This window comes from Rhinatrema bivittatum, chromosome 8, assembly GCF_901001135.1.
Source record: "Rhinatrema bivittatum chromosome 8, aRhiBiv1.1, whole genome shotgun sequence".
NCBI classification, from domain to species: Eukaryota; Metazoa; Chordata; class Amphibia; order Gymnophiona; family Rhinatrematidae; genus Rhinatrema; species Rhinatrema bivittatum.
This window is the reverse complement of record NC_042622.1, coordinates 265,645,017-265,672,282: the sequence shown is the minus strand read 5'-3', so window position 1 is coordinate 265,672,282 and position 27,266 is coordinate 265,645,017. Positions and strand designations below refer to the sequence as shown.

At 43.1% G+C, this 27,266-nt stretch overlaps 1 protein-coding gene across 2 annotated transcripts in view; it reads left to right on the top strand.

Annotated features, from left to right (window-relative positions):
* The first annotated feature begins 14,065 nt into the window (after window positions 1–14,065).
* Window positions 14,066–27,266, top strand: part of LOC115097211 (C-type lectin domain family 10 member A-like) — a 38,318-nt gene continuing 25,117 nt past the window's right edge. For both annotated transcript variants that reach the window (XM_029612825.1, XM_029612827.1), the window contains exons 1-3: window positions 14,066–14,209; window positions 18,866–18,979; window positions 19,722–20,027. In XM_029612825.1, the coding sequence (XP_029468685.1) occupies window positions 14,128–14,209; window positions 18,866–18,979; window positions 19,722–20,027 (502 nt within the window). In that variant the 5' untranslated portion in view covers window positions 14,066–14,127. The remainder of the gene's footprint in view (window positions 14,210–18,865; window positions 18,980–19,721; window positions 20,028–27,266) is intronic.

The window sequence follows — 27,266 nt, the reverse complement described above, 5'->3', positions numbered from 1 at the left end:
GGAACATTGTTGCAGCCCCCTGTAGCACGCAGGACTTCCTGCCCCGCCTCTTGCTGACATCATTGGGGTCAAGGGCTAAAGGGGCCAGCGTGCCACTGAAGGAGCTTGACAAAGGGGCCAACCCTTTATTATGCCCCTTGTTGATATTTGTGCTGGCTTGTTTGAATATCTTGCTTCCTTAAGGTTGGTGTCTGTCTATTATATAGTGATTTCATCTGTTTTTAACCTTATTCTTCATTGTGTTCTTTTCTAATTTTTTCTCAGCATGGAAACTTTGACTGTTATTGGCAACAGCATTTATGGTGACCCTAGACATAAAGGCTTTAAGTAGACTTATAGACCTAGATCTTCTTTATGCCTATCAGACTTTGTATTAACCCCCTCATTTATCAAAATGTGTTAAGGTGAGGAGGAGTTAGGGATGGGCTTTACCATTTTGCAAAGCCTATAACTACAACTTTTTCAGGAGTGTTATAGCTGATTACTTGGGGGGGGGGGGGAGGGAAAGAGAGAGAGAGAGAACCTAGCCATAATGCCCTGACCCTAGATAGATATTTATATCTCTATGGGAGGCCCACCTAGTAATGCAAGGTGAGGTTTAGGTATTAGTGTAGGGGGTTAGGGGCCACTTTGACATTCAATGTGAGACGTACGAACAGAACCGTGCTCTCTTGTGAACATTTGATGACCCTCGGAGTGAAGAAACTCACCCAAAGATGAGATTTGTGCAATGTTCTCTCCATCTAGCTTGATGTTACCCAGGTAGAGAGTCCGTCAAGCTAGGTGGAGAGAACATTGCACAAATCTCATCTTTGGGTGAGTTTCCTCACTCCGAAGTTCATCAAATGTTCAAAAGAGAGCACTGTTCTGTTCGTACGTCTCACATTGAATGTCAAAGTGGCCCCTAACCCCTACACTAATACCTAAACCTCTCTCTCTCTCTCTCTCTCTCTCTCTCTCTTAGCAAATATGGTCCCCCCAGTGGTTATAAAACACACCCCTTTTCCCATCACATACGATATTTACCGCATTTTGATAAATCCAGGCCTAAGTTAGCTGTACTTCTTGCTTCAACAATCACTATCACAATGGTAGTTTTCAATGCACAGTCTATAAGGGAAAACCCCCTCATCATTTATGATTTAATATTGATTATTGAGTACAAAACCTGTCTGTGTGTTAATTACTGAATCTTGGCTTGCTGACCGTGACACTAAACAAACTATGTCCACTAGATTATTTTCCTATCTCTGAGCCTAGACCAGATCGCCAAGGTGGAGGACTACTGGCCATTGCTAAAAGCTGTCTACTACCTGAAAAACCTTAATATTAAAGGCCCATATGAAGTTTTATTAATATCTACCTTGATTGCCAATTTTTTGTGGTATACTCTCCACCTGGACCATTAGCTTCAGACCTGTCCCCTTTAATGGAAATACCAGCTGATTTATCTAAAACTATCATTGATGGTGATTTTAACCTTCATTTGGATGTCTTCCCTCTTCCACCCACTGCATCCATCTTTCTCGAAACTATGATCAATCTAGGCTGGGAACAATTGATTAAAGTACCTACCCATAAACATGGTCATACTCTTGACCTTGTTTTCATTAATCCCGATTTTATCTGTACTTCTTCTCTAAATGTACAATTGGAAACAATGCCATGATCAGATCACTCCCTTATCATAGCTTGTGGACTGCTCAATTGTAGGCCTCCCAAAGACTTAACAAAATCTCAAATATGTTTAAAAAGAAAAGGTGAACTAGATGAGTTTATATCATCTTTTCTCCCAGTCATAACTAGTATAGCCTCAGAAAATATTAACGATGCCATCACAGAATGGAATGCTTCTATTCTGGAAACCATGGATTTAATTGCACCCAAAAAACCTGTTAACATCAATAAAAAACCTAGTGCTTCCAGGTTTATGCCACAATTAATAATCTTAAAAAAGATTTTAAGGCGCCCTGAGTGCCGCTGGCACCCCCTCCCCCCCCCCCCCCCCCCGCCCCCACCCCTCTTATTCAAAGTAAAACACCTATATGGCATCTTTGGTTAATATAGATGAAACAAAAAAAATGTGTATTCAGAAAAAAATTCAGCAGACCAATGGAAACCCCATGGTTTTATTTAACATTGTTAAGTCTTTGATATCCTTAAGGCAGGACGTCTTTTACAATATTGATGATACCTTCTGTAATAACTTGGCAGATTACTTTAAGGAAAAAGTGACAACTATCTCTGCTGAATTCTCCCACCTTCCTTTACCAAAACCTAATACACTTCACCCACCTTACACCTGGGATGGCTTTCAAGAGGTTAGCTTATTGACTGTTTCTCAAATTTTGTCCAAAATGAAATCCTCTTTGCTATAAATTATAGAATTGGTGGTTTTGTTTCAATTGACAGACTACATTAACGAAAATCCCGTTTTACATCCACATCAGCATGGCTTTAGGCAAGGCCAGAAACATCACTTCTTTCATTTTTTGATACAATATTAAGAGGTTTTGATTCCAATACCGACTACTTCTTAGTTTTATTAGACATATCTGCAGCTTTTGCTTTGGCTCATTCTATTCTACTCCCAAACTTGGAATCCATTTGAAATATAAGCACTGCTCATCAATGGATTACCTCATATTTATTAAACTGTCATCAACAAATAAATATTGGCGCACATAATTCAACTGGTATTTGATTACCTCCGGTGTTCCACAAGGCTCCTCCCTCTCTGCCTTACTCTTCAACATTTATTTCCTTCCCATCTGTCATCTTCTTTCTAGTCTGGGAGTGGATTTTAGAATTTATGCTAATGACATACAATTCTTCATTCCTTACAATGTTTCTTGGGAAAAAAAACATTTCTTTGGTCAGACTTTTCAACCAATCTGTAAAAATGTGGTTATCTCAGAATCACTTGAAATTGAACACATCTAAAACTGAAATTATACATTTAACTACTACCCCAAACTCCTTACGTTATCCACCTGGAAGTTTAAAGTTGATGGACATTCAATTTTGATTACTCAAAGAGCCCGAAAACTTGGTGTTAATCTGGATGCACAATTGTCAATGACTCATCAGATTTCTGCTGTTGTCAAATCTTTCTTTAAAATTCACTTATTGAAATGGCTAAAACCACTCCTTGACAGAGACAATTTTCGATCAGTCCTACAGGCTCTGATTCTTACTGGCTTAGATTACTGCAATGCTCTTTATATAGGCCTTTCAGCCAACTCAATTCGTCCACTTCGTTTAATCCAGAAATCAGCTACCTGTATTCTAATGAATTCCATTTGTTGTGAATACATCACAGCTATCCTCCACTTTTTGCACTGGTTACCTATATCTTTACATATACAATATAAAATTCTTAAGATTCACAACTTGATACACAATATATCCTCTATCTGATTATGTTTAATACTTCGCATTTAGAAAGCCAACAGACACCTCTGCTCGGCAAATAAAATCTTCTAGATATTCCTACCACAAAAATTGCTAGATTTGACCATACCAGAAAGCATGCTTTCTCAATTGCTGGACTGACCCTTTGGAATGCTTTATCTGACTCCTTCTGCCTAATATCAGATATTAAAGAGTTAAAAAATAAAAAATCTAAAAACCTACCCCTTTAAAAAAGCTTTTGATAGTGCAGGTTAATACCTTACTTTTTATCATCACTCTTATTTTGAGTTATGTCTTTTGTTGTACTGTAGATTTTATTTTCTTCATTTCTTATTTTAATTCATTGCCAGAGGATATGGTTACAGCAGTTAGTGTAACTGGGTTTAAAAAAGGTTTGGATATGTTCCTAGAGGAAAAATCCATAAACTGCTATTAATTAATAAGAAATAGTAGCTTGAGATTTTTTTAATGTTTGTGTGCTTGCCAAGTACTTGTGACTTGGATTGACCACTGTTGAAAACAGGATACTGGGCTTGATGAACCCTTGGTCTGACCCAGTATGGCATTTCTTATGTTCTTATGTAATTACTATTTTATGTAATATGTTAACTTTTATGTAACATTGTGAATGTGATATTATAAACCGTCCTGATCAAACCTGTTTGAAAGTGTGGTATATATAAATTTTAAATAAAATAAACCAAAGGCTTAGCCAAGAAAAAACTGGTCACCTACAAACATCTCAAAGGTGACCTATAACAGACTTGAGAATGGCCATCCCTGTCCTGGCCTACATCGCTCTACTTTCTCACTGTCATAAGAGAAAAATCTGACTGTGACAGAACTGAAACACTACACCTGGCAGGGGGATAGTACTGGGCTCAGAGATACCTTTATCCGTTAAAATTACCAAAGGCCACCACGGAGATTGACTTCAGCAACAAAAGACTCAAAGAGATGTCTTATGAGACTTGAGCGGAGGGGAGGTCAGATCCTTTCAAAACTAAACTCAGGTTCCAAGTTGAGTAGACCTTCCACAGTTGAAGACTTGCATTCTTGGCGCCCTAGAAGAAAGGATCTATAAAGGAGTGGCCCTACAACCCCTTTTTAACTTGTACGGGACCAGGAATCTAGCCTGATCCATTTTAAACCCCTGGGGAAAGAGAGAACTCTGTGGGCAGGACCCTGCTGAGCAGAGATAAGATATGTGGGCCCAGCTAAATACAGGAGGCCCCTGCGTGGAGGAAAAGGTGGAATTTGTAAGAAAGGAAGGTTGGAGTCAGTGTGATTAAGTCTCCAGCCTATATATGTTGCGTAGCTAGCCCAGTTTGGGGATTTCTTCACAGGCACAAACCCAAGTCTCCAGGGGAGGAAAAGAAAATAGAGAAGAAAGGAAAGTGTGCTGTATGTTGCCTGGCAAAAAAATAGTGCTGGCACTTTACATGCCAGAGGGACAAAAACTAGGGATGTGCACTGACTTTTTTTTTTCGTGTCATTCTCGTTTCGGTTCGTTATCTGTTAGATTTCATTTTTAAAATGGTTCGGGAAGTATTGATTTCGTGTTTTCCTACTTTCGGAGTTAGGGTACAATAACTGAAAATGTTACCAATCAGTTGAAAAGTGTCAATTTGGGAGGAATTCGTTAGCTAGAGGTAGGGTTCTGCACGCCATTGGCTGCCTCCTTAGTTACTGGTACTTGTTTGTGTTGCTATGATTGTGGGGGTAACAAGTGTAAACAAACAAGTGATGTAATTTTATAGCATCAAGTTCTAGTCAGCAAAAGCAAAAGCATGTAACACAAATGCATATGTAGAATTCACCAATCCTTTTGTATTTTAGGAAAGGAGCTCTGGCATTTTGGGATACACATACTTTGAATTCCTCTGGTGTGAGTCTGTGTGTTTGGGTGGGTGGGGGGTGGTGACTGGTGAGAGGGGAAGTGACTTGGGTGAATATATGGGGTGACAGGTGGGAGAGAATCTGGTTAGCGTGGTGACTGGAGAGAGGCAGCCTGGTGTATGTGGGGGGTAACCTGTCACCCCATACAGTTACCCCAGTCACCCCCCCCCCCCCCCCCACATACACACCCCAGGCTGCCTCTCTTTCCCACATGTCACCCCATACAATCACCCCAGTCACTTCCACCCCATACACAACAGGATGTCTTTCTCTCACCAGTCACTACCCCAAGAAGTCTCTCTCTCACCTGTTAACCCTCTTGCTAATCACCCCCACATACCAGGCTGAATCTCTCTCAACAGTCACCATCTCAACCAGTTTCTCTCCCCCATCCATCACCCCAAACAGTCACCTCAGTCACTCTCACCAGTCACACACCACATACCAGGCTGCCTCTCTCTCACCAGTCACCTCCTCAACCAGTCTCCCGCACCTGATACACCACACAGTCCCCTAGTCACTCTCCCTCTCGCCAGTCACACCCCACATACCAGGCTGCCTCTCTCTCACCAGTCACTACCCCAACCAGTCTCTCTTTTATCTGTCACCTCATAAAGTTACCCCATTCACCTCCTTTCACCACTCACCACTCTAATCAGTCTCTCTCTCACACTTCATCCCCATATAGCCACCCCAGTCACTCCCCCTCTCACCAGTCATCCCCAAATACCAGGCTGCCTCTCTCTCACCAGTCACCACCCCAACCAGACTCTCTCCCACCCAAACATTCACCTCATTCAATTCCCCTCTCACCAGTTATCCGCCCACCCAAACACACAGACAGACACCAGGGGAATTAAAAGCATGCATGTACCAAAATACCAAGTCCCCTTTCCTAAAATACAAAGGGATTGGCAAATTCAAAATATGGATTTGCAATACAAGCTTTTGCATTTGCTGACTAGAAACCTGATGGTATTAAATATTTATTATCTCAATTGTTTGCTTATGTTGGTTACCAGGCACTGGCCAACCCCCCTAAATACCACTTTGCAATCTTGGCACATAAACAAGAAACTATGGGAATGCATGACCATAACTCTAGCTAACAAACTGCTCCCCCAATTGATATTTTTAACTGCTTGCTAACATTTTCAGATAGTGCGCACTAACACGAAATACTAATTTTTATGAAATATCGTCATTTTTTTTTTTCGTTTCGTGGCGCTTCTGAAAAGAGATGAAATAGACAATTTCATTGCCATTATGTATTTGTTTAAAGCAAATGCACATCTCTAGAAAATAATGATAGCAAACATGGTGGGGCACAAGAGGAGCCTGTATACAGTGTGACAGGAAAACCTGGCATGGAACCAGTGACCATACCACTAGAACCATTGGCAGAAGAAAAGCTGGAGTTGCAAAGACAGACACCCACAGAGTCCGCAAGGGACCCTAATGATACAGTTGCTATCTGTTCTTCAATTTCAGAAATAAGAAAACTGCTACTCAAGTCCAAATCTACAATATCAACCTATATTGACTTTGTACCCTACAATGCCTCTGTAAACTATGGGAACACAGAGGATGAACTAGAGTACAACTACCACCAGTTTTCTATAGTACTAGAAACATTAATGTTGGCACTTAAGAAAGATTTAGGGGAAATGGCCCATATTATGAAGGTCATGAAAATTATTGAGCATATGAAATATCCAAGCTCCAGGCTGGACAGACAGGCATAGCGATTGAGGTCAGGCCCTTGTAGGGATGTATGGCCTAGACAGTGGACGGACAGCCACAGCGTTTGAAGTCCATCCCTTGTAGGGATGTAAGGCCTGGACAGTGGACGGACAGGCACAGCATTTGAGGTAGGCCTTTGTAGGGACGTTCGGCATGGTCAGTGGATGGACAGGCACAGCGTTTGAGGTCAGGCCCTTGTAGTGATGTAAGGGCTGGACAGTGGACACTGCAGACAAGCACAGCGTTTGAGGTCAGGCCCTTGTAAATACCCAGAAGCTATTAACTGTACTTATGCACTTCAGCTGATGACAAAGGAACTTGAAGAGCTCTCAGGATATCACCTCTATTCTGGATGAAAACTTGGCTCTCTAATTTTTTCAACTAAGTGTTGAGAGATATTTTTCCTTTTGAAGGTGTCTAGAAAATAAATATATGATTGAATAGAGGTGATATCCTGTTTATGTCTCCATGGTATTTACATCCCTCGTAAAGACAGTTGTGCATTGTTTTTGCAGTTGCATCGAAAGCATCAAGGCTTATTGATTAAGGATAGTAATCCCATGCCTTCTGTTAAGGGTAGTAATTGCTGCTCTGTGCTGGTTATCCTATCCCCATGCTTATCAGTTCCACAGACCGTAAAAGTCGGGGGCCTCGTTGGTTGTTGTCTAAATCCAGTTCCCCTTTTTCCCCTACCTTTGAAGCAGAGAGCAATGTTGGAGTGGCATCAAAAGTATCAAGCCTTATTGGTTAAGGGTAGTAATCACTGTACCAGAAAGTTACCCCATGCATGCTTTCTTCGTTTCTTTTATGACTTAACCATAGAAAACGTCCTGTGCTTTTCCCCTTATGTCCGTATTACAGTATCCCAGAGCATTGAAGGTGGGGCCCTCGGATGTCATCTAACTCCTTATGACATGCTTGCTGTTTCTACACACGTTTTTGTTTTGTGTGTTTAGTTTATTGTCCACCAAAATTGTTGCAGACTAACATTTCTCTGTTTTTTGAACAACTTTTATCATCTAAATTTAATTTAAATCATATGATAATTCTTGGTGATTTTAACCTACCTTTTGACATTACCCACTCTCTGCACGATGTGCATTATTGTTAGAGGTCTTGAAATCTCTTGGTTGGCATCAACTAATTCAATCTGCTACCAATAAGCTAGGTCACACTTTAGATCTTATTTTCATCAATGAGTCACTTTTGAAGCATTGTTTGAAATCTCTATCCATCATGGAGGTTCCTTTTTCTGATCAATTTTTAAATTACATTTCAAATTCATGTCAGTTCAGTGCGCACAGTTCTATGTAACTCACAGGCTAGTTATCTTCGATGTCATAGCATTGATACCACACTGTTTTCTTCTTCTAGTTCACCGTTGCTAGCTAACATTCCTTTGTCTAAAATTACAGCCTCAATTTCTAAAAGGGATTCTATTCTATTTTCAGTCTTGGACAACTTAGCCCCATTAGAAGCCTTCAAACCTAGAAAATCTAAACCACAACCCTGGTTGACTCCTCCACTTAAATTGGTGCATCAATCATTGAGAAAATGTGAATGCCATTGACAAAAACATCACATTTTGGAACTGGCATGCTCATTCAGAAATGTATTAGAATCCTATCAATATCAAACCAGTGAAGCCAAAAAAGATTTATATTCAAAACAAATATGCGATATTGGCAACAATCCCAAGGCTCTTTTCTCATTAGCCAAAAAACTCACAAGCTCTACTTCCTCCAACTCTCCCTTGGCAGACTGTCTATCTTCCGAGTCTTTTCTCATTCATTTCAATTTAAAGATTGAGAAATTATATCTCAATTTCTCAAATATTCCAGTTTGGCATACTGATCCCACACCAACCACTCTGTCTCTAGGGACACTTTTGCTCATGTCACTGTTACCGAAGTTGATCAGATCGTTGCTAACTTAAATGATGTTATGTGTCCCAGAAACACTTTATCGTCTACTATTACCCATCTTATCAACCTTTCCCTCGAGAAAAGTTGGTTCCTGACTGCCTCAAAAAAGCTGCAGTCTGTCCTCTTAAAAAAGTGCAACCTAGACAATTCAAATCCTAATAAGTATTAGAGATGTGAATCGTGTGCCAGATCGTCTTAACGATCAGATTCGGCTGGGGGGGGGGGGGGGAAATCTGATCGTTAAGATATGTGAATTGGAATCATTTCCGATTCCAATTCACATCGCTAATTTGTTTTTTAGGGAGGCCCGCGCTGCTAAAAAAAACAACCCACCTGACCCTTTAAATCGACCCCACTTAACCTCCCCCACCCTCCCGACCCCCCCAAAACCTTTTAACATTACCTGGTGGTCCATGGGGGCCTCGGGGGACGATTTCCTGTTCCCAGGCATCAGCTGCGCTAAAAATAAATGGCACCGATGCCCCTTTGCCCTTACCATGTGACAGGGTATCCGTGCCATTGGCCAGCCCCTGTCACATGGTAGGAGCACTGGATGGCACGTACCCAGATCAGTCCGAACTCCTGGGTTTTGCCTCCCTTCCAGCAGATGGAGACAGAGAAAGTTTTGCAGGCACCGCCTATGAGACCTATTAGACCTCTACAGAGGGCAAAACAATTGCATCTTTTGCTTCCCCCTATGGAGCCAGCCAGAGCCAGTCTCTCATGGTGGCTTCTGCAGAACCACTTGAGTCGTGGAGTGGATCTCGAGGTACCACAGTGGATGGTGGTCTCTACCGATGCCAGTCTTTCCGGTTGGGGAGCTGTGTGCCAGTCCCAAGTGGTGCATGGGGCAGTGGTCAGCAGAAGAGGCATCGTGGTCCATCAATCACTTGGAACTCAGAGCTGTGCAGTTAGCGCTTCAGGAGCAATCGAATGGTGCGAGTTCTCTCAGACAACACAAAAACGGTGGTCTACATCAAGCGACAAAGAGATACCAAAAATCGTGCGGTGGCGCGGGAAGCGGAGCAGCATCTTGCCCTGATAGCAGCATCTCACATAGCAGGAGCCGTCAATGTTTAGGCAGATTTTCTAAGCAGGCAGCAACTGGACTCAGAAGAATGGGAGTTGTCAAAGGAGACAAAGTCTCTCATTTCGAGCAAGTGGGACAAGCCTCATGTGGACCTGATGGCAACCCACATGAATGCCAAGGTGCCGCACTTTTTCAGTTGCCGAAGAGATCATGGAGCGGAATAGGTCAATGCCTTAGTTCTGCCTTGGCCTCATGAGGTTCTGATTTATGTGTTCCCCCCATGGCCTCTAGTGGGCAAGGTTCTAAGGAGAATAGAAGTCCATCCAGAGTGATTCTAGTGGTGCCGGATTGGCCACAAAGACCTTGGTTTGCAGATCTGGTCAATCTAGTGGTGGACGGCCCTCTGTGGCTGGGTCATCTACAGAATCCGCTAAGATAGGGGCCTATATTTTCAGATCAAGTGGATTGCTTTTGTCTAGCGACTTGGCTTTTGAGAGGAAGCAATTGAGGAGGAAAGGTTATCCAAAGGGCATTATTTCTACCCTATTGAGGGCTCAAAAGACCTCTACCTCCATGGCTTATGTCCAGTTTTAGAGGGTCTTTGAGTATTGGTGTGCGGAACATGGAGGTGACCCTTGGAGAGCGTCAGTCGCGCAGGTTCAGGCCTTTTTGCAGAGAGGGCTGATGAAGGGCCTGTCCTTCAGTTCCCTGAGGGTTCAGGGGTCTGCTTTAGGTTGTTTACAAGGAAACATTCGTGGGATATCCCTAGCAGCGCATCCTGACGTTGTGTATTTTCTCTGAGGAGTGAAGCACTTGGGTCCCTGTTCGTAAGGTTTGCCCATCTTGGAACCTTAATCTCATCCTCAAGGGCAGATGTGCCACTCCATTTGGGCCTCTTAAGAGGGCTAACGTAACAGACCTCACTTTGGAGGTGGGGTTCTTAGTGGCAATTTATTCAGCTAGACGAGTATCTGAGCTTCAGGCCCTATCCTGCATGGAACCTTTCCTGCGGATTTCAGATTCCGGAGTTTCTTTATGGACTGTCCCCTCCTTTTTACCAAAGGTCATTTCGGCGTTTCATTTGAATCAATCAGTGGAGCTGCCGGCTTTCCCACATCTGGAAGCTAGCATGTCACACTCCAAGGAGTTGCAGCATCTGGATGTCAGGAGAGCTTTGTTGCAATATCTGGAAGCCACTAATAGCTTTCAATTGTCTGATCACCTGTTTGTGCTGTGGAGTGGTGCAAAAAAAAAAAAAAGTGGCAAAAGGCCTTCAAGACCACTATTGCACGGTGATTAAAAGAGGCGACTGGTTCTGCTTATATAAGCTGCAGTCACATTGCTTTGCCATCTGGAATGCCAAACCCCCTGACCTCCAGCAGGAATCTTGTCTTCTGACTTTTAAAAAAAAACTCAAGACATGGTTGTTCGGTTCAAGCCTTCTCCTGTTCCTAGACTAGCATTGCTACAGCATAGCCATGACATAGATCAGACGTAGGCCTCCCAAGCTCCCCCCACATACATAACTGTAATTAGTTATTGACTACTGCCCCCTCTACTTTTCCACCTCCCAGTTGCATCCCCTTGTTTTATTGTAACTTTTACCTCTTCTAGTTATGGTTTAATGTTTATTGTTATTGTTAAGGTCTTTGTTCCCTGTAAACTGATCTGATTTGATTTGTATCAAGAAAGTCGGTATTAAAAAAAGCTTTAAATAAATAAATAAATAAATAAATCTTCAGATCCTCAGACACTATCACCTCAAGATTCCTTTCTTGGTCTATGCACATAGGGGTAGATTTTCAAAAAGCGCGCCTTCGCGTACTTTTGTTGGCGCATCAGGCGCCAACAAAAGTACGCTGGATTTTAGTAGATACGCGCGTAGCTGCTAAAATCCTGTATCGGCGCGTGCAAGGCTGCCGATTTTGTGTAGCCGGCACGCGCCGAGCCGCGCAGCCTGCCGCCGTTCCCTCCAAGGCCGCTCCGAAATCGGAGCGGCCTTGGAGGGAACTCGCTTACGCCCTCCCCTCACCTTCCCCTCCCTTCCTCTATCTAACCCACCCCCCCGGCCCTATCTAGACCCCCCCCCAACCTTTGTCGGGGGATTTACGCCTCCCGGAGGGAGAAGTAAATCCCCACGTGCCAGCGGGCCGCTAGCGCGCCGAGACGCGACCTGGGGGCGGTTCCGGAGGGCGCGGCCATGCCCCCGGACCGCCCCGGGCCGAAACCACGGCCCCGGGCCCGCCCCCGAAACGCTGCGTCCCGCCCCCAAAACGCCGCACCGATCCGACACGCCCCCGACACGCCCCGACCCGCCCCCTCGAAAAACCCCGGGACTTACGCAAGTCCCGGGGCTCTGCGCGCGCCGGTAGGCCTATGGAACATAGGCGCACCGGCGCGCAAGGCCCTGCTCGCGTGAATCCGGGCGGATTGACGCGAGCAGGGCTCTTAAAATCCGCCCCATAAGAATTTCACCGTCCCCCATCACATATAGCTCTTTTGTATTACCGCATCCTTGATGCATGACTCTGCACTTCTTGCATTGAATCCCAGCTGCCAAATCTTTGGCCACTCTTCAAGCTTTCTTAAATCACTTTTCATTCTCTCTACTCCTTCAGGCATGTCTACTCTGTTGCAGATCTTAGTATCATCCGCAAAAAGACAAACTTTACCTTCTATCGCTTCCATAATGTCACTTACAAAAGTTTTTGAAGAGAACTGGTCCCAAAACCGATCCCTTGGGCACTCCGCTTAACATGGCTCTCTCTTCAGAGTAGGTTCCATTTACCATTACACGCTGTCTCCTATTGGACAACCAGTTTGAAATCCATGTAACTCCTTGGTGCTCACTCCAAAGCTTCTCATTTTATTCATAAGCCTACTGTGCGGGACCGTATCCAAAGCTTTGCTGAAATCCAAGTAGATCACATTGAGCGCTCTTTCTCAATCCAATTCGCTAGTCACCCAATTTAAAAAGTCATTCTGACAGGACCTTCCCCTGTTGAATCTATGCTGCCTCAGGTCCAGCAACTCACCAGATTGTAGATAGCTCACTATCCTTTCTTTCAACAGAGTTTCCATTAATTTTCCCACTGCCGATATTAGGCTAACTGGCCTGTAGTTTCCAGCCTCTACTCCGCTACACTCTTGTGAAGCAGGACCACCACTGCTTTTCTCCAATCCCATGGCACCACGCCCGTTTCCAGGGATCTATTGAAAAGGTCTTTCAGCAGACCCGCCAGCACATCTCTGAGCTCCCTCAGTATCCTGGGATGTAAGTCATTAAGGCTTCTATAAATTGAAATTAATGCCCTCTCTGCCAGTTATGGACAACAACCAAGAAAATACTTAAACAACATTATCCTTAGCTCTAATTGTACTGGCCTGATGAAGAGCATTATATCTCTTAAAATTTAGTCACAAATGTGTGAGGTTAGTCCAGTGAAAAAGACAACTTAATTTAATTCATATTCCACTTGTTCAGCCACTTCAAAGCTGAATACATTCTGGTGCCCTGGGTATTCTTGTTCCCAGAAAGCTTAAAATCTAAGAGGCCTGTTTACTAAACCTTTTCTTCCATTTTGTGCCTATAGGAAAAATATTTGGAGGTCAATATTGAAAACTAAACATTTAAATAGAGGCCAACATTCAAAGCCATTTAGATGGATAACTCACAAGTTATTTTAAGGTGCCAATTTTGAATGGATACTCAAACAAACAGGGAGATGGTGGCATTCTCCATGGACTGGGAAGCTATAGTTCTGCTTTTTCAGAACGGTCGAAGAGGACCTCTGCACCAGGGAAATATTGAAGATGCACGCTCCTTCCCGCTTCTCACGCTCCGTTTCTGACACCCCCTTTTATCTTCTCAGCATTTCTTTTTAGTGTAGGTTAAATGTCTCAAATTTCCAGTCAGGCCGTGTGATTGTCTAGTGATGATTGAGGCTGACCGAGCAGTAATATCAACCTTCATTGCATCAACAGGAAGTGTCTCCTTTGAGTTTGCAGAAGTGAAACTCTCTAGGCATCTGAGACATAGCTTCCCTTTCCCCACCTCATGATAAAACACATATTTTTTTTTTTACATTCGTCTACATCTCAGGTATTCAGGCAGCAATGGAGCCTGAAGTCACCTACGCTGAACTATGGCTACCTGGACAAGTGAAGAGAGGACCGAAGGCCGTTGTCCAGACTACAGGTACAGAAAGCAAAATTTATAGAAACGTATCATTCAGGTATTAGTAGATATCGTCTGCACCTAAGATAATAGCTTAACAAGGTCAAATACGCTGCAGGCACCTGGGAGGACAGGATTTGAAAGTCAACATGAAAGAACTAGAAATAACCCGGGACAGTATACTTAGGATGGGAAAATCAATATAAAACAAGAAACCATCTGGCTGAGCTGTAGCACTGACCTCAGGAAAGCCAACTGAATAGGAGTCGGAAATATAACACTATTATTGAACCAACCAACAAAGGAGGTGGCACAAAAATGTACATCAAAAGCCCTGTATGTGTCCAAAATGTGTTCTGTGCTCTCTGCTACTATCTGTGCAGGTAGGGGTTATTGATCATGCAGAACGGTTCCGTGTTGTAATAACGATAGCATTTTGTAACTATTTTGCAATAAAAAGATAATTACAAAATGTACTAAAGCATGTGGTAAGCTCTAAAGCTTGGGGAATCAGAAACGGGGACGGTAACTTTGAAACAGCTGCACGTGCGTACATGTGCACGCATTTACCAGCTCGCGCCCGGGGGCGCGGCCATTTTACAACATCTGTGCGTGGTATAAAATAGGCTGAACGCGTGCAACATGTGCGCACGATTTTAAGTAGGCGCGTGCCTGTGTGCACAAATGCCACTTCTACCGTGCAAGCGGGGGGCGGATTTTAGTAGACACGCGTGCCAGTTTTTTGTGTGCATGGCGGGAGATACGGGCGTCTTTTAAAATCTGCGTGGTGGCGCGCCGGCCCAACTCGTGCACGTATGTCCCGGTTTTTTGTGCGCGCCCGGCTTTTAAAATTCACCTTTCAGGGCTGGCTTATTGGCAGCTGTGTCCTTAGGTATTCATCATCTACCCCTGCCTTTACTGATGTGCATTAATAGGCGCTGCACTTCTTTGTGTCTTCATAAGCAGCTTGCCAGGCTTCCATCAGCCTGTGCAATCTTCAAAGAGGTAAAAAAATATACCCCAGCCAATCAGGTCTAGTCAGGGTTAAATGCAGACATACGACTAAACAAAAGGACTGACAGCAGTACAAAAAACATCAACATGCTACAAAAAAAAATAAAAAAATTCCAGCACCAGCCAGTAATAATGTACATCAGTACAGATGTGGGTATATGATTGATAGCTAAGGACATAGCTTTGAATAAGTGAGCCCTGAGTCCATTTTGAACACACAGACTGCTTTATTGATCTACGTTTTGTCCCATCTTTGTTTGGTTTGCTTTGCTTATGAGATTTGGGAGTTGTGGGTGTCCTTAATCTTTTTTGCTGTAGCGTTATTAAAAACCAAAGTTAATGCCAGGATGTACTGCAGTCGTCCCCTGCGGCAGTTACGGGGTGGGAAGGGGTGTGAGACCCATTGAAGGGGGTCTTGTAGAGATTGAAATGGACCCTCCGTGGCAGGGAATGCAGGCAGGGACATTTTGAAACTACCTAGGGAGCTGCAAGTTGATTGTCAGAGGGGAAACTCTCCCCGGACTGCTTTGTACCAGAGATGCTGGGAGATAAGGTGATGATTTGGCCAGGGAGACAGTCACTGGAAAAACAGGATTTGAACTTTTGTCAGGTCTCCAGGTCAGAAGCGTTTGCAAGAGTAAATGTGCTGACCCACTTAAAAATATTATTTGAAAACTGCCCCTTATAAAGGTTGGTAACCATACGAGCACTATATACCATATGTGCTTTACCCCACACTGGAAAAGTGTGGGGTGAAGTGATTAGTAACATTGATTACCAGAACCTCAGTATATAAAAAAAAAATGTTAAATAAATAAATAAATAAAAGGGACAGGACCAATTAGAGCAGGCACAGCGGGATTTCATTTTGAAATCCCTACAAGTACTTTTCCCCCCCATGTTTACTGTGTAAAGCCTGTTGCTATATTATTTTCCCTTATGTGTTGCTTGTAAAGCCTGTTGCTGCTTTTTTGTTACTTGTAAACCGAGATGATGTTCCGAACGTGCGGCGGGATATAAAAATAAATAAATAAATAAACAAAGCAAGTGACTACACAAGTCCCTGCATTCCCCTTAGGGGGAATATGAAAATCACCCCAAAGAATGTGTTTAGAAAATACAAAAAACCCGGAGGCAAGTGACAGAGTCTTCACGTGCTGCGTTCAGCTTTGTTAGACTGCCCCTAAATCTGGTAAGGCAATGTGTGTGTGTGACCCTCTGAATCTTGCCATAGCTATATCAAGGGCTCACAAGAATGCTCCATCAATCACCAGATATATTTATGGTGGTTTAAGTTATAGTTCACTAAATATTGCATGTCAGATAAAGACAGCGTCACCGCTAGGGGACTTAAATTCGGTGCTAGGATTGGATTTATTTATTTGAAAGTTTTCTATACCTCACCATTCGGGAAGTATTGATTGGGGCGGTTTACAGAGTCACATTCACAGTGTGACAGCATAAAATCAGTTTAAAACCTTGACAAAATATTAATTTTTAAAAAGAAAAATAAAATAACATAAGAATTTTACATTTATAAGCAAGTTCAGCAAGGAATAGTTCAGTTCTGTTGATAACATAAGAATAAAATTTAATAGACCTGTGTTGTCAAAACTTTTTATAAAGAGCTACGTTTTTAAATTTTTCTTAAACTCTTTAGTGTAGGATAATTAAGCAGACCGAATCAGGTATTGCATTCCGGAGAGTGGGACTGGCAATTGAAAAAGCACACTTTCTGGGGAGATCAAATCTGGCTATTTTAGCAGTGGGAATATCCAAGTTGTTTTTTGTTTGCAGAGCAAAGATGACTACCAGGTTTATAAATGCAAAGATTTGTACATAACCAGATGGAGAAGTTTTTATGAACTAAATTATGCATCATCGTAAGAATTTTATACTGAATACGAAAAGAAATGGGTGACCAATGTAGGGCGTAAAAGATAGGTGTTATATGTTCTCGCATTTGAATTAGCTGCAAAGGATGGAATCCACCTGCTGCCAGGATCTTTTCAATAACTTTATTAGCAATGCTGCAGAGGGAGTTGAGAGTGAAAGAAGCTTGTTTGAAGACGGCCGGTAACAATGTGCACATAGCAGGAGGAGATGGGAGAAATGGATAGGGACTTGAAAAAAAATTGGAAGACCAGGGAAATGTTTGCAAACTGTACTTAAATAGAAAAGAAGTGAAAATGCTGCTTATTTGGAGCAAAAAATCCATTAGGATGTTTATTAATTAGGAGGAGACCAAGGATTCCTCATCGTGGATGATCTGATGTTTGCCAGTCGGTGCAATAAAGCAACTGGAAAAGCTAATGGCTTGCTTAGGTGATAGTATTGCCTTTGTATAGGTCGCTAGTGAGCTCCCACCTGGAAGAAGGCTCAGTATTCCATAGGAAAATAAATTCAAGGAGAAGGGTCACCATGACATGAGGTTGTAGGGAAACATCCAGGGAATACATTTTCGTCGAGGGAGTGGCAGATGCCTGGGATAACCCTACCAGCAGAGGCGCTGGGAAACAGAGACGCTGACAGACTTTCAGCCATATTTGGGAGAGATGCAGAGGGACAGCGTTAGAAGCAGGGCTGAGACATTGGTTAAAGGAACCAGAGAGGGGAAAGAGTGACACCCGGCTGCTGGTTTAAGTGTGGAAACCTGCTCCCTTATTTATTTACCCGGAGCAGTAGAGAACCAGAGAAGAAAGACAGGGAAACTGGCTTAGATGAGGAGCGACACCCCCTTCAGGTGGTCAAGCTTGTGTGAGGCTCACAGCTTGGAGGTATCCTCAGCTAGAGAGCAGTGCAGGCAAGGACAGGGCAAGTGGTCTTTTTTATCAGCTGACGTCTAACTTGTTACTATGAAAGGGAAGGCAGAGTGGGTGATGCTGATTTGGGGAAATATATTGTGTCTCCATTACCTCAGCTGTGCACGGCGATCACGCTGATGTGTCGCAAAGCACCTGGCACTCTCACTTCTTCAATTAAACGTTTGAGAACTGAGCCGTGAACTGGGTTTGACTTAGAAAGCAGGCCTCCCCCCCCCCCCTTACGTGAGCTGTCGAGTCCTGAAGCCCACGGCACCCAGAGGAAGGGGTAGCAAGTCTCTCGTGACTGATAGCATCTGGCTGACCACAGGGCACTTGGAGGGGGATATCCACCTCCGGAGTACCAGAAGGGTTCACGAGCCGTAGGCCTCGGTATTTTTTTCAGAGTATTAGAGATTAAGTACCAGCCCGCTCTCGTGGTTTAATTACATAGCAGTGATTCCGAAAAATGAAGAGGATATAAGTTCTCTCTTACTTTACATCCTGTTCCCTCTTACTTTGCATCCAGTTTGAAAAGCATGAACCAGACAATAGAGATATTGTTGTGAATTAGTTCTATAGCGAGAGAAATGTTTTCTGCCGGCAGCCGTTCTCATAATTTAAGTGGCATTTTTTTTTCCTTAAAATTTCAAGGCCGCTATGTGTGAAACCTACAGAAACCCCTCAATTTCATGATTGATTGGGGTTCTTTCATTGTTCCCATGGTCACTGCACTCATGCACTGAACTCTTCAGTCGGTTTTGCATGGAGAGAGGAAGGAGAGAGGGTTGAGCGGGTTTGGGGGCTATTGCTCAATGCAAAGCATCAGTACAATGATTGTTTTTGATTTGTTTGTTGTCAGCTTCCACATCTGGGAAAACCCCTGCTGCCTCCTCCTCGTTTTCTAAGTACTTCAAAATCGTGGGACTTCTATCAGTCTTCCTGTTGGTTACTGCGGTTGTTCTCCTAGTTCAGGGTGAGTATGAAAGAAGCATTGCTTGTTACTATTAAAGGGAAATAATGTGCTCGAGGTCAGAAAGAAGGCCAACAGCAGAGACAGGATTTGAACCCCCTGGGTCCTCAGAATTAGACCTTACATCTTGGGACATCTGCTCCCTTACAAACCAAACTAGGTACAGTTTGGTAATACAGTGAAAAAATAGATTAGTCAAAGTGCAATCTGAGATATATGTGCTTGTTGGGTCTACCTTGCTACCAGGAATGGTTTTCTCAAACGTATGCCTACAGTCTACCCTATCCCTTTCTCATATATTCACAGTCGGAGCGGGGGTTTACAACTGAAAGAAGTTTACCAACCTCAAGGCGAATCTCCCTCCCTGAACCTCAAAAGAGCAGGGAGGGCAAACTCCAGTCCACGAGTGCCCACAAACAGGTCCGGCTTCCAGGATTCCTAGAGCTGGGTTAATTAGCCTAGTCTAGCTCTCCTGTAGACCTGTGTCCTGTTTGTGGCCCTCAGGGACCTGCGTTGGCCCTCACGGGTGTAGAGTTTCATGAGGAGCCAATGGCAGAGCAGGGCCTTTGTGTCTCACGGTTAAGTGACCAGGAGTATCTCAGATTTTATAGCCTCATTGGCTCATTTCCCCAAGGTGAGCCATCTACCGAGGATGTTTGGTCTGCCAACGGTGCTTCTGCAGAAAAAAAAAAAAAATGATGTCTTGGGATCTCATGGCAGGTTCCCTGGTATTTTTTTTTTGTAGTTCTGCTGCTTTCCAGCCAAGTGCAAGACAAAACTATGGAGGTCAAGCAATGTTCAGCAAACTCCAGTCATCTATCTGACAGCCTTCAGCAGATACTGAACAAGTCGGCTGCGCTCCAGGAAAGCTTTTCCCAGCTGTCTTCCGAGCATCGGCATTTGGCCGCAGAGTACCAGCAACTGAATGAGACTTTACCTGCCGTTCTGGAGGAGCGGAAAAGACTCCTCGAGTGCTATGAGTATTCAAGACACGTCCTTACGAACAGACAGCTGTTTGACTGCAGAATGGAAAACGTGTCTTCTGGGAGAGGTAAGAACAAAGATATGATAACCCCTTCTTGGGTAGAGCGTCCCTAATGCAGGGGCCACAGCATGTCCCAAGGCCACATTTACTGTCCTGGACCTCACAAATCATCAGACCTCTGACTCTGGGTGCTGGGCTTCCACCGAGGGGAGGAGGACCAAGCTTTTGGGACTCTAGTTGATATGGGTGGTCTCTTCCAAACAGTCTCTTAAGCTCCCCACTCCTCACTGCTAATTAGTTTTCACTTAGGTCAGTTTCTTCAATCAGTTTTCAGATAGGAGGTAACAAAATCGTGCAGTAGATTGGGAGAGGTGTTCAAACCAAAAAAAAAAAAAAAATGTTTACTGCAACTTAAAAATAATATTAAAGCAAGCACAGCGAAAATCATCATCATGATCAAAAGAATGATCATCCCCAGTCTTACAGTCCCTCTGTCCATCTCCAAACTTGAATCACTGGCTTTCCCCAGTGATGGGAGAAAGAAAAACAGTGCTTCTCACAATGGGGTAGGAAGGGGAAGGCCAAAACAATTCCTTCCCTCCAAAATAAGAAAAAACCCGCAAGCAATTCTCTTTGGCCCGATAAATCTCTTTTGGGGGGCTGCAAGCCCACTTACCTGGTAGACAGATATGCAGCCTCGATTCTGCTCCTTCCAGGAAGGGGGGAGGGGACTTCCCTTCCAGGCCGGCCAGGTCACAAAAAGAACAGGCCCAACGCTCTGTAAGACAAAAAAAACTCTCCTCTTTGCTTCTCTCCAGAAGGAAAACCTCCATCCTGGTCCGTGAAGGCACAAAAAAAAAAAAAAGGATTTCTCCCCATTATCCCAAACTTGTAGGGTGCGGAGCCCCACCGGGATCACCAGCGAGCACCTCCAAGCCTCTCAAAATCATAACTACAGCCTCACACAATTTGAGCATGCTCAACTCGGCTTATAAAGGGGAGTTCGATCAATCCCAAAACAAGGGGGAATGGCCATCACCTGGAGAGCATCTAAAAATGCAAACATCTCCCAGCAGGTGGGAACAGGGAAAATATTTGGTAAGGGTGCAAAGCTACATTACATAAAGCATGATAAACTTTATTGATTTTCATACAGCTAAAGAACCCATTAAATAATATTACTGCAAATCAATTGCAGCAGGGAGAAAGCCACATGCAGCATGCTGTAGAGTGACTGAGGGAGGCCTGCACTGCTGCTGTCTGTGCTGTACCTATTCTGTGGTGGAGCAGAGTGTGCGCAGGAAGATTTCCATAACAGATCACATTAAGCCTAGGCAAGGCAATTTTCAAAGGCATTTCCATGGGTAAAAAATTGTGTTTTACCCACAGATATGACCTTTTAAAAAAATTGCCCATCTGATAGATGGGTAAATTGACCTTTGTATGGCCTGTTCCCATATCAGTTTACCTGGACTGAGAGCAGGTGTTCCCAGGGGTGGAGGGATTGGATTACACAAATTCTGAAAATCAGGATTCTTGCTTTCAAAAGTATGTATATGCATTTCCTCAAAAAGCGTTCCATGCACTTGTGGGCAAATTTGGTTAGGATAATTTCCAAGCAGACATGTGCGTAAGTCCATTTTGAAAATTGGTGTACTGTATGTGCATTTTTTTTCTGCCTAATTTAAGTGGGCATTTATAAAACTACCCCCTAAAACATATAGGGCTCCTGTTAGCCACCCTACTAGAGTTAGGTAGAGGTATATACCAATCGGCGTGGGGAGAGCCACAGGAATCACATTGCAGCTTCTCCAAAATACAGCAACCAGGGGAATATTTGGAGCTTACAAAAATGAACACATACCCTTTGCTGTGTGAACTACATTGGCTCCCTGTTCATAGCAGGGTCAATTTAAAATCCTTTGCTTGAGTAACCATAAGGTGACACTAGATGGCATACTAACTATATGTGTTATGAATATGAGCTGATCTATTGTAAGGCCTATCTTTTAGAGTTTGAGGTCAAATGTGCATTTCTATATCTCACACTAGGCATGTAATGCTGTCCTGTGAGTGTTAGTAAAAAAAAAGCCTTGAGGGGAATAGCTAGTACAGGTGTGGCCAACTTCAGTCCTCGAGATCCTCAGACAGGCCACATTTTCAGGATATTTATTTTATTTTATTTTTTTATTTCGGCGTTTTATATAACCATCCTTCCAAAAGAAGATCACAACGGTTTGCAAAGTCAGCATTTATATTCTGGGTTATCATTCATATACTTCATACATCATTCATACATTCATTCATACATCATTCATACATTCATATCATTCATATATCATTCATACATCAACTCACCACCCTTGATCTGCAAATCCCTCTCCAAATTTACAACTCGTCAAGACCCACTAGAGATGCTTATAGAGGCTCCCTCCTAGTACCCCCCGCGAAAACTACCAGACACGTTACGCTGAGAGATCGTGCCACCTCCACAGCTGGCCCTCTCCTATGGAACTCCATCCCTTCAGATCTCAGACAGGAGCCCTGCCTCCTAACTTTTAGAAAAAGACTTAAGACTTGGCTGTTCAAGCAAGCTTTCCCGGACACTATATAATGACTTCACTATCTCCTCCTCAAAGCAAGCAGCCCTCAACCATCCTTTTTTGTACATAGTATTTAAGTTGTATATTGTTTATCGTTACTAATTTCTCTCTCTCTTCCTCCTCATCCCAGTTCTGCTACCCTTGTTAAATGTAACTGCACCTTCGGGCACCTTTGTTCCAGTTTGATGTATCTACTGCACCCCCGTTTTATGTAAACCAGCAAGATATGTTTTCATGATTGCCGGTATATAAAAACATTAAATAAATAAATAAATAAATAAATAAATAAATAAATAAATATACTTGATCAACATTCATATTCTGGGTTACCACAACAGCAAATATATATTTTAGGTCAATACATCAACATCAAGTACATGTTAACTAGGGGGCTATGATAGATATTTATTTATTTTAAAAAATTTAGTATACCGCCTATACAGACAATATTATGCCATGGATCTGATTAGCATAATAGTGTTTTTTTGCTTTATTGATTTGTTCATGGTATTTGGTTAATAGGGATTTGCATTTTTCTAGTGATTCTGTAGATTGGTATTTCCGCCATTGTTTTTCAGATTTTCTTAGTGTCTGTTTGGTGTGTCTTAGCTCCTCGTTACACCAAGGCTTCTTTTGTTTAGGGCTATTTTGTTCTTTTTGGAACATTTTTGTCTGGACTGTGCTTGGGTTATCGGCTATTTCATTGATGGTTTTATCCCAGGATTCAAAAGCTGAGGAGGCATTATCGGGATTAAAAACAGCCATTTTATTTTTAATTGTTTCTTCAAGTATTTTTGGTTCTATCTTTTTTTCTGTAGATGAAAGATTGATTATTATATGAGTTTGTTTGCTTTGTGTTGAGGAGAGTTATTATTTCTGCTTTTAGTAGCTGGTGATCGGACCGGGGCAATATTTTGAGAGAAGAATTGATTATGCAGTTATTGTAATTGGCAAATATTAGGTCAAGCATGTGTCCTGCTTTATGAGTGGGATTGGTTACAAATTGGGACCATCCATGGCTTCCATAGTAGCTAGGAAGATTTCACATGCTGTAGATTTAGGTATGCTGTTTACATGTAGGTTAGAGTCCCCAAAATTAGAGTCGATTCAGGAGCTGGAAACGCTTTAGTGAAAATCTGAAGTAGCGGTGAGCAGTCTTTTTGGAGGGTTCCAGGTGGGCAATAGACAATACCTACATTTAGTAGTGGTGATTTTAATATTGCCACCTCATAAGGAGGGTTTATCTCAGCTTTGTAAGGTTTAAGTTTAAGTTCTTTTTACTGATTATTAATAGACCCTCCCACCTTTTTGTTTGGGTCTGGGGGAAGTGAAAGATATCATAGTTGGGGTTATCAATTTGATTTAAGAGAACATTATCTTTGTCCTTCAGCCATGTTTCAGTAATGCAGAAGATTGTAGGTTTTAGATCCTCTAGCAGATCATTTATCAGGGGGATTTTCTTTGACAGAGATTGAACATTTAGTAACAGGAGAGTAAACATTAGGCATGATGAGATTACAGGAGTGTTGTTACTTATCGTGGGGTAGATCAGCTTTGCACACTTTCTTTGCTTGTGTTTTGAGAATCTCCAACGATTTCTGTATATTCCTCGTCCAGCGATGGTTTCAATGAGGTGGGTCAGCTCCATTATAATAGTTGTTTGGAAAAGGTAAGATTAAATAGCTACTTCAGGCTTCACTTCAGGCGTGCACGAGGAGGCGCACAAAAGGGCAAGCTCCTTTGTTGCGCTCCTTTGTGCGCACACCAATATCCACAAGGAATATGCATGAGACAGATTTGCATGCCCTGCTTCCATTGTATGCAGCTCTATTTTAGGCATATTCATTGGGGATTTCCTGAAAACCAGGCCTGTTTGTGGCTCTTGAGAACCGAGTTGACCACTCCTGGGCTAGTAGAAGGAGACATCCCCTTCTTTAGGGGGATGTCAATGTGAGGTTTACCTAAAAGATTAAGTTCATGTTATTTGTTATAGTGGGAAAATTCCAGAGAAGTGGTTCCCGGGATGGCGCCCATATGAATGTGATGATTACGAGTGGCTTGAGTGCTGGCAGCTAACGAGAGAGTGAGAATGGTGATATAAAAAAAGGAGTGGTCGACATTTGCTAGGGACCGGTCACTGGTGAAGGAGCTCGGGAATGGGAGTCTCTGGAGGGCCCAGACCACAAGCTGTTAAAGAAGGAACAAGAAGGGCTTTACTCAGAAGTGGTACCAGTATGAGAAGTGTGAAAAAAGGAACTATAAATCATCCGAAAAAAGGAACTATAAATCATCCGAAAGCTCCCATTAGCTTTTCTGAGAGAGAGGATATTTGGCTGAGCTGTAGTTACCTGGAAAGAGAGAGGAGTGTTGCAGAAGTTGAGATGCAGTGTGAAGAAAGAGATGTTTGGATCTGGAATTTCTATGGAGGAATTGTGTTGGGGGGCGGCCTGGCTGGATCTAGGGGAAGAGGTGTCAGCTGTTTTGTTCTTTTCAGCACAGGGCTCGGGATTGATTCTGGCCCATTGGACTGGGGATGTATAGTTTTTGGAGCTGCTCCTGAAGTAGGAAATCTGGATTTTGAACTGCTTCGGAGATGAGAGTGTGGTTGATGGGACAAAGAGGAAAATCTACCTGGAAGCCCTCCAGGGACTCTTCACAGAGAGGCTGTGTGACAAGGCATTTGGGAAAGTGCTGTGGAGAAATGGAGATCAGTGACACAGAGACTGTGGGGAGGTGAACAGGGACCCTTTGCATTCTGGGAGTAACCTGGAGACGTGAGAGTGCAGGAGAGGTGAACCGGAGCCTTTTAAGTTCTGGGAGTACCTTAGTATGGTACAAGTGCAACTAAGAAGTGACAGCTTGTCAACTGATATGTTGGAGAACATGAACATTCAGGAAAGGAAATGGAATATGGACTGTACTTTGACATTATCTCTATTGCCATTAATACATGTGAGTTTTGAGGGTTTTTAAAATACATTTTCTATGTTTTTGGTGCACAAGAACAATATGGATATTTGATTAATTGTAGGAGGTCCAGTTAAGTCCTGCAGGGAAACATGACCCTAGCTTACAGCCCTGGAGAGAATATTTCCCACCTTGGCAGAGCAGACCGAGTGCCCCTCAAGGCTAGGAAGGCGAACCTGGGGACAGGGGTTACAATTGATTTTCAAAGCATGATATAAAGGCCTTCCATTATACTTAGCTGACCTTTCTTTGTGTGTTCAGACAAGCTTTTTTCTCAACAAGATAAGAACATAAGAAATTGCCCTACTGGGTCAGACCAAGGGTCCATCAAGCCCAGCATCCTGTTTCCAACAGTGGCCAATCCAGGCCATAAGAACCTGGCAAGTACCCAAAAACTAAGTCTCTCCCATGTTACCATTGCTAGTAATAGCAGTGGCTATTTTCTAAGTCAACTTAATTAATAGCAGGTAATGGACTTCTCCTCCAAGAACTTATCCAATCCTTTTTTGAACCCAGCAACACTAACTGCACTAACCACATCCTCTGGCAACAAATTCCAGAGTTTAATTGTGCGTTGAGTGAAGAAGAACTTTCTCTGATTAGTTTTAAATGTGCCCCATACTAACTTCATGGAGTGCCCCCTAGTCTTCCTATTATCTGAAAGCGTAAATAACCGATTCACATCTACCCATTCTAGACCTCTCATGATCTTAAAGACCTCTATCATATCCCCCCTCAGCCGTCTCTTCTCCAAGCTGTACAGCCCTTTAAGACTTCCACTGCCTTCAGAGATTATGGTTAGAAAATACCCGCTGCACTGTGTTTAAATACTAGGCCCCTCCTTTATAGAATGCAGTTTCATTAATGATGATATAGGAATTAAAATATGATAATTTCAGGAAGGGGATCAAAATGTGGTTTTTTTTAACTAAGTATTTAATTTTTAGATCTTAAAGACGTTAGACATTAGTTGGCTCTCTGCTTAATGGTGATTAGCTGGGCTTTCCAGTTTTTTATGTGTTTTAACTTATTTTAATGTGGTTTTATGTTCTTGGTTTGTCATTATTTTATTTATTTTAGTCCACAAAGGGAGACCCCCCCAATTATTTCTGGTCTTTTAAGAGCCTGGGATGTACAGAAGACTCTGGGGCTGGGGAGGCCTGGGAAAACTATCACGGTTAACAAGTTTAGGAAAATATGTTAAATTTTTCATTTGCTGCAATACCATTAAAAGACGGCAGGCTGGATGTATGAGCACTGTTTGATACTAGGTAATGTGATTTGAGAAAACGTGTGCATGTTTCCTTAAAGGTTTGTATTTCTCTGATTGGAAAGCAGGCAGTACATAGGGTGGGGATTAGGGACCTCCAGCTATATGATGGACTGGAGTATAGGCCTAGAGACCCTCCAAGGGGAGTGGGTCCCGGCCTGCAGGGGCTCTTCCCCTTGAGGGGGGAGAGAGCCAAGACCAAGAAGCAGTGGATAGGAGTCGGCCTCCTTCATGGGGTTTGGACCGGAGTGGAGGAGCATGAGATGGTGGTTACAGAGTGGGGTTTTCTCCCCCCCCCCCTGGGGAACTACCATGCAGCAAGAAGGTAAAAAGTGCAGGATTGGGCTCCCAGAGTGTCCTTTGACAGCACAGAGAGAAGGGTTTCGTCCTTCCCTTGAGGTGAAACTGCAAGACCAGGCGTGCTTGCTAACTACACAAGAGAGGGCGTCTCCAGAGCTGGATGGT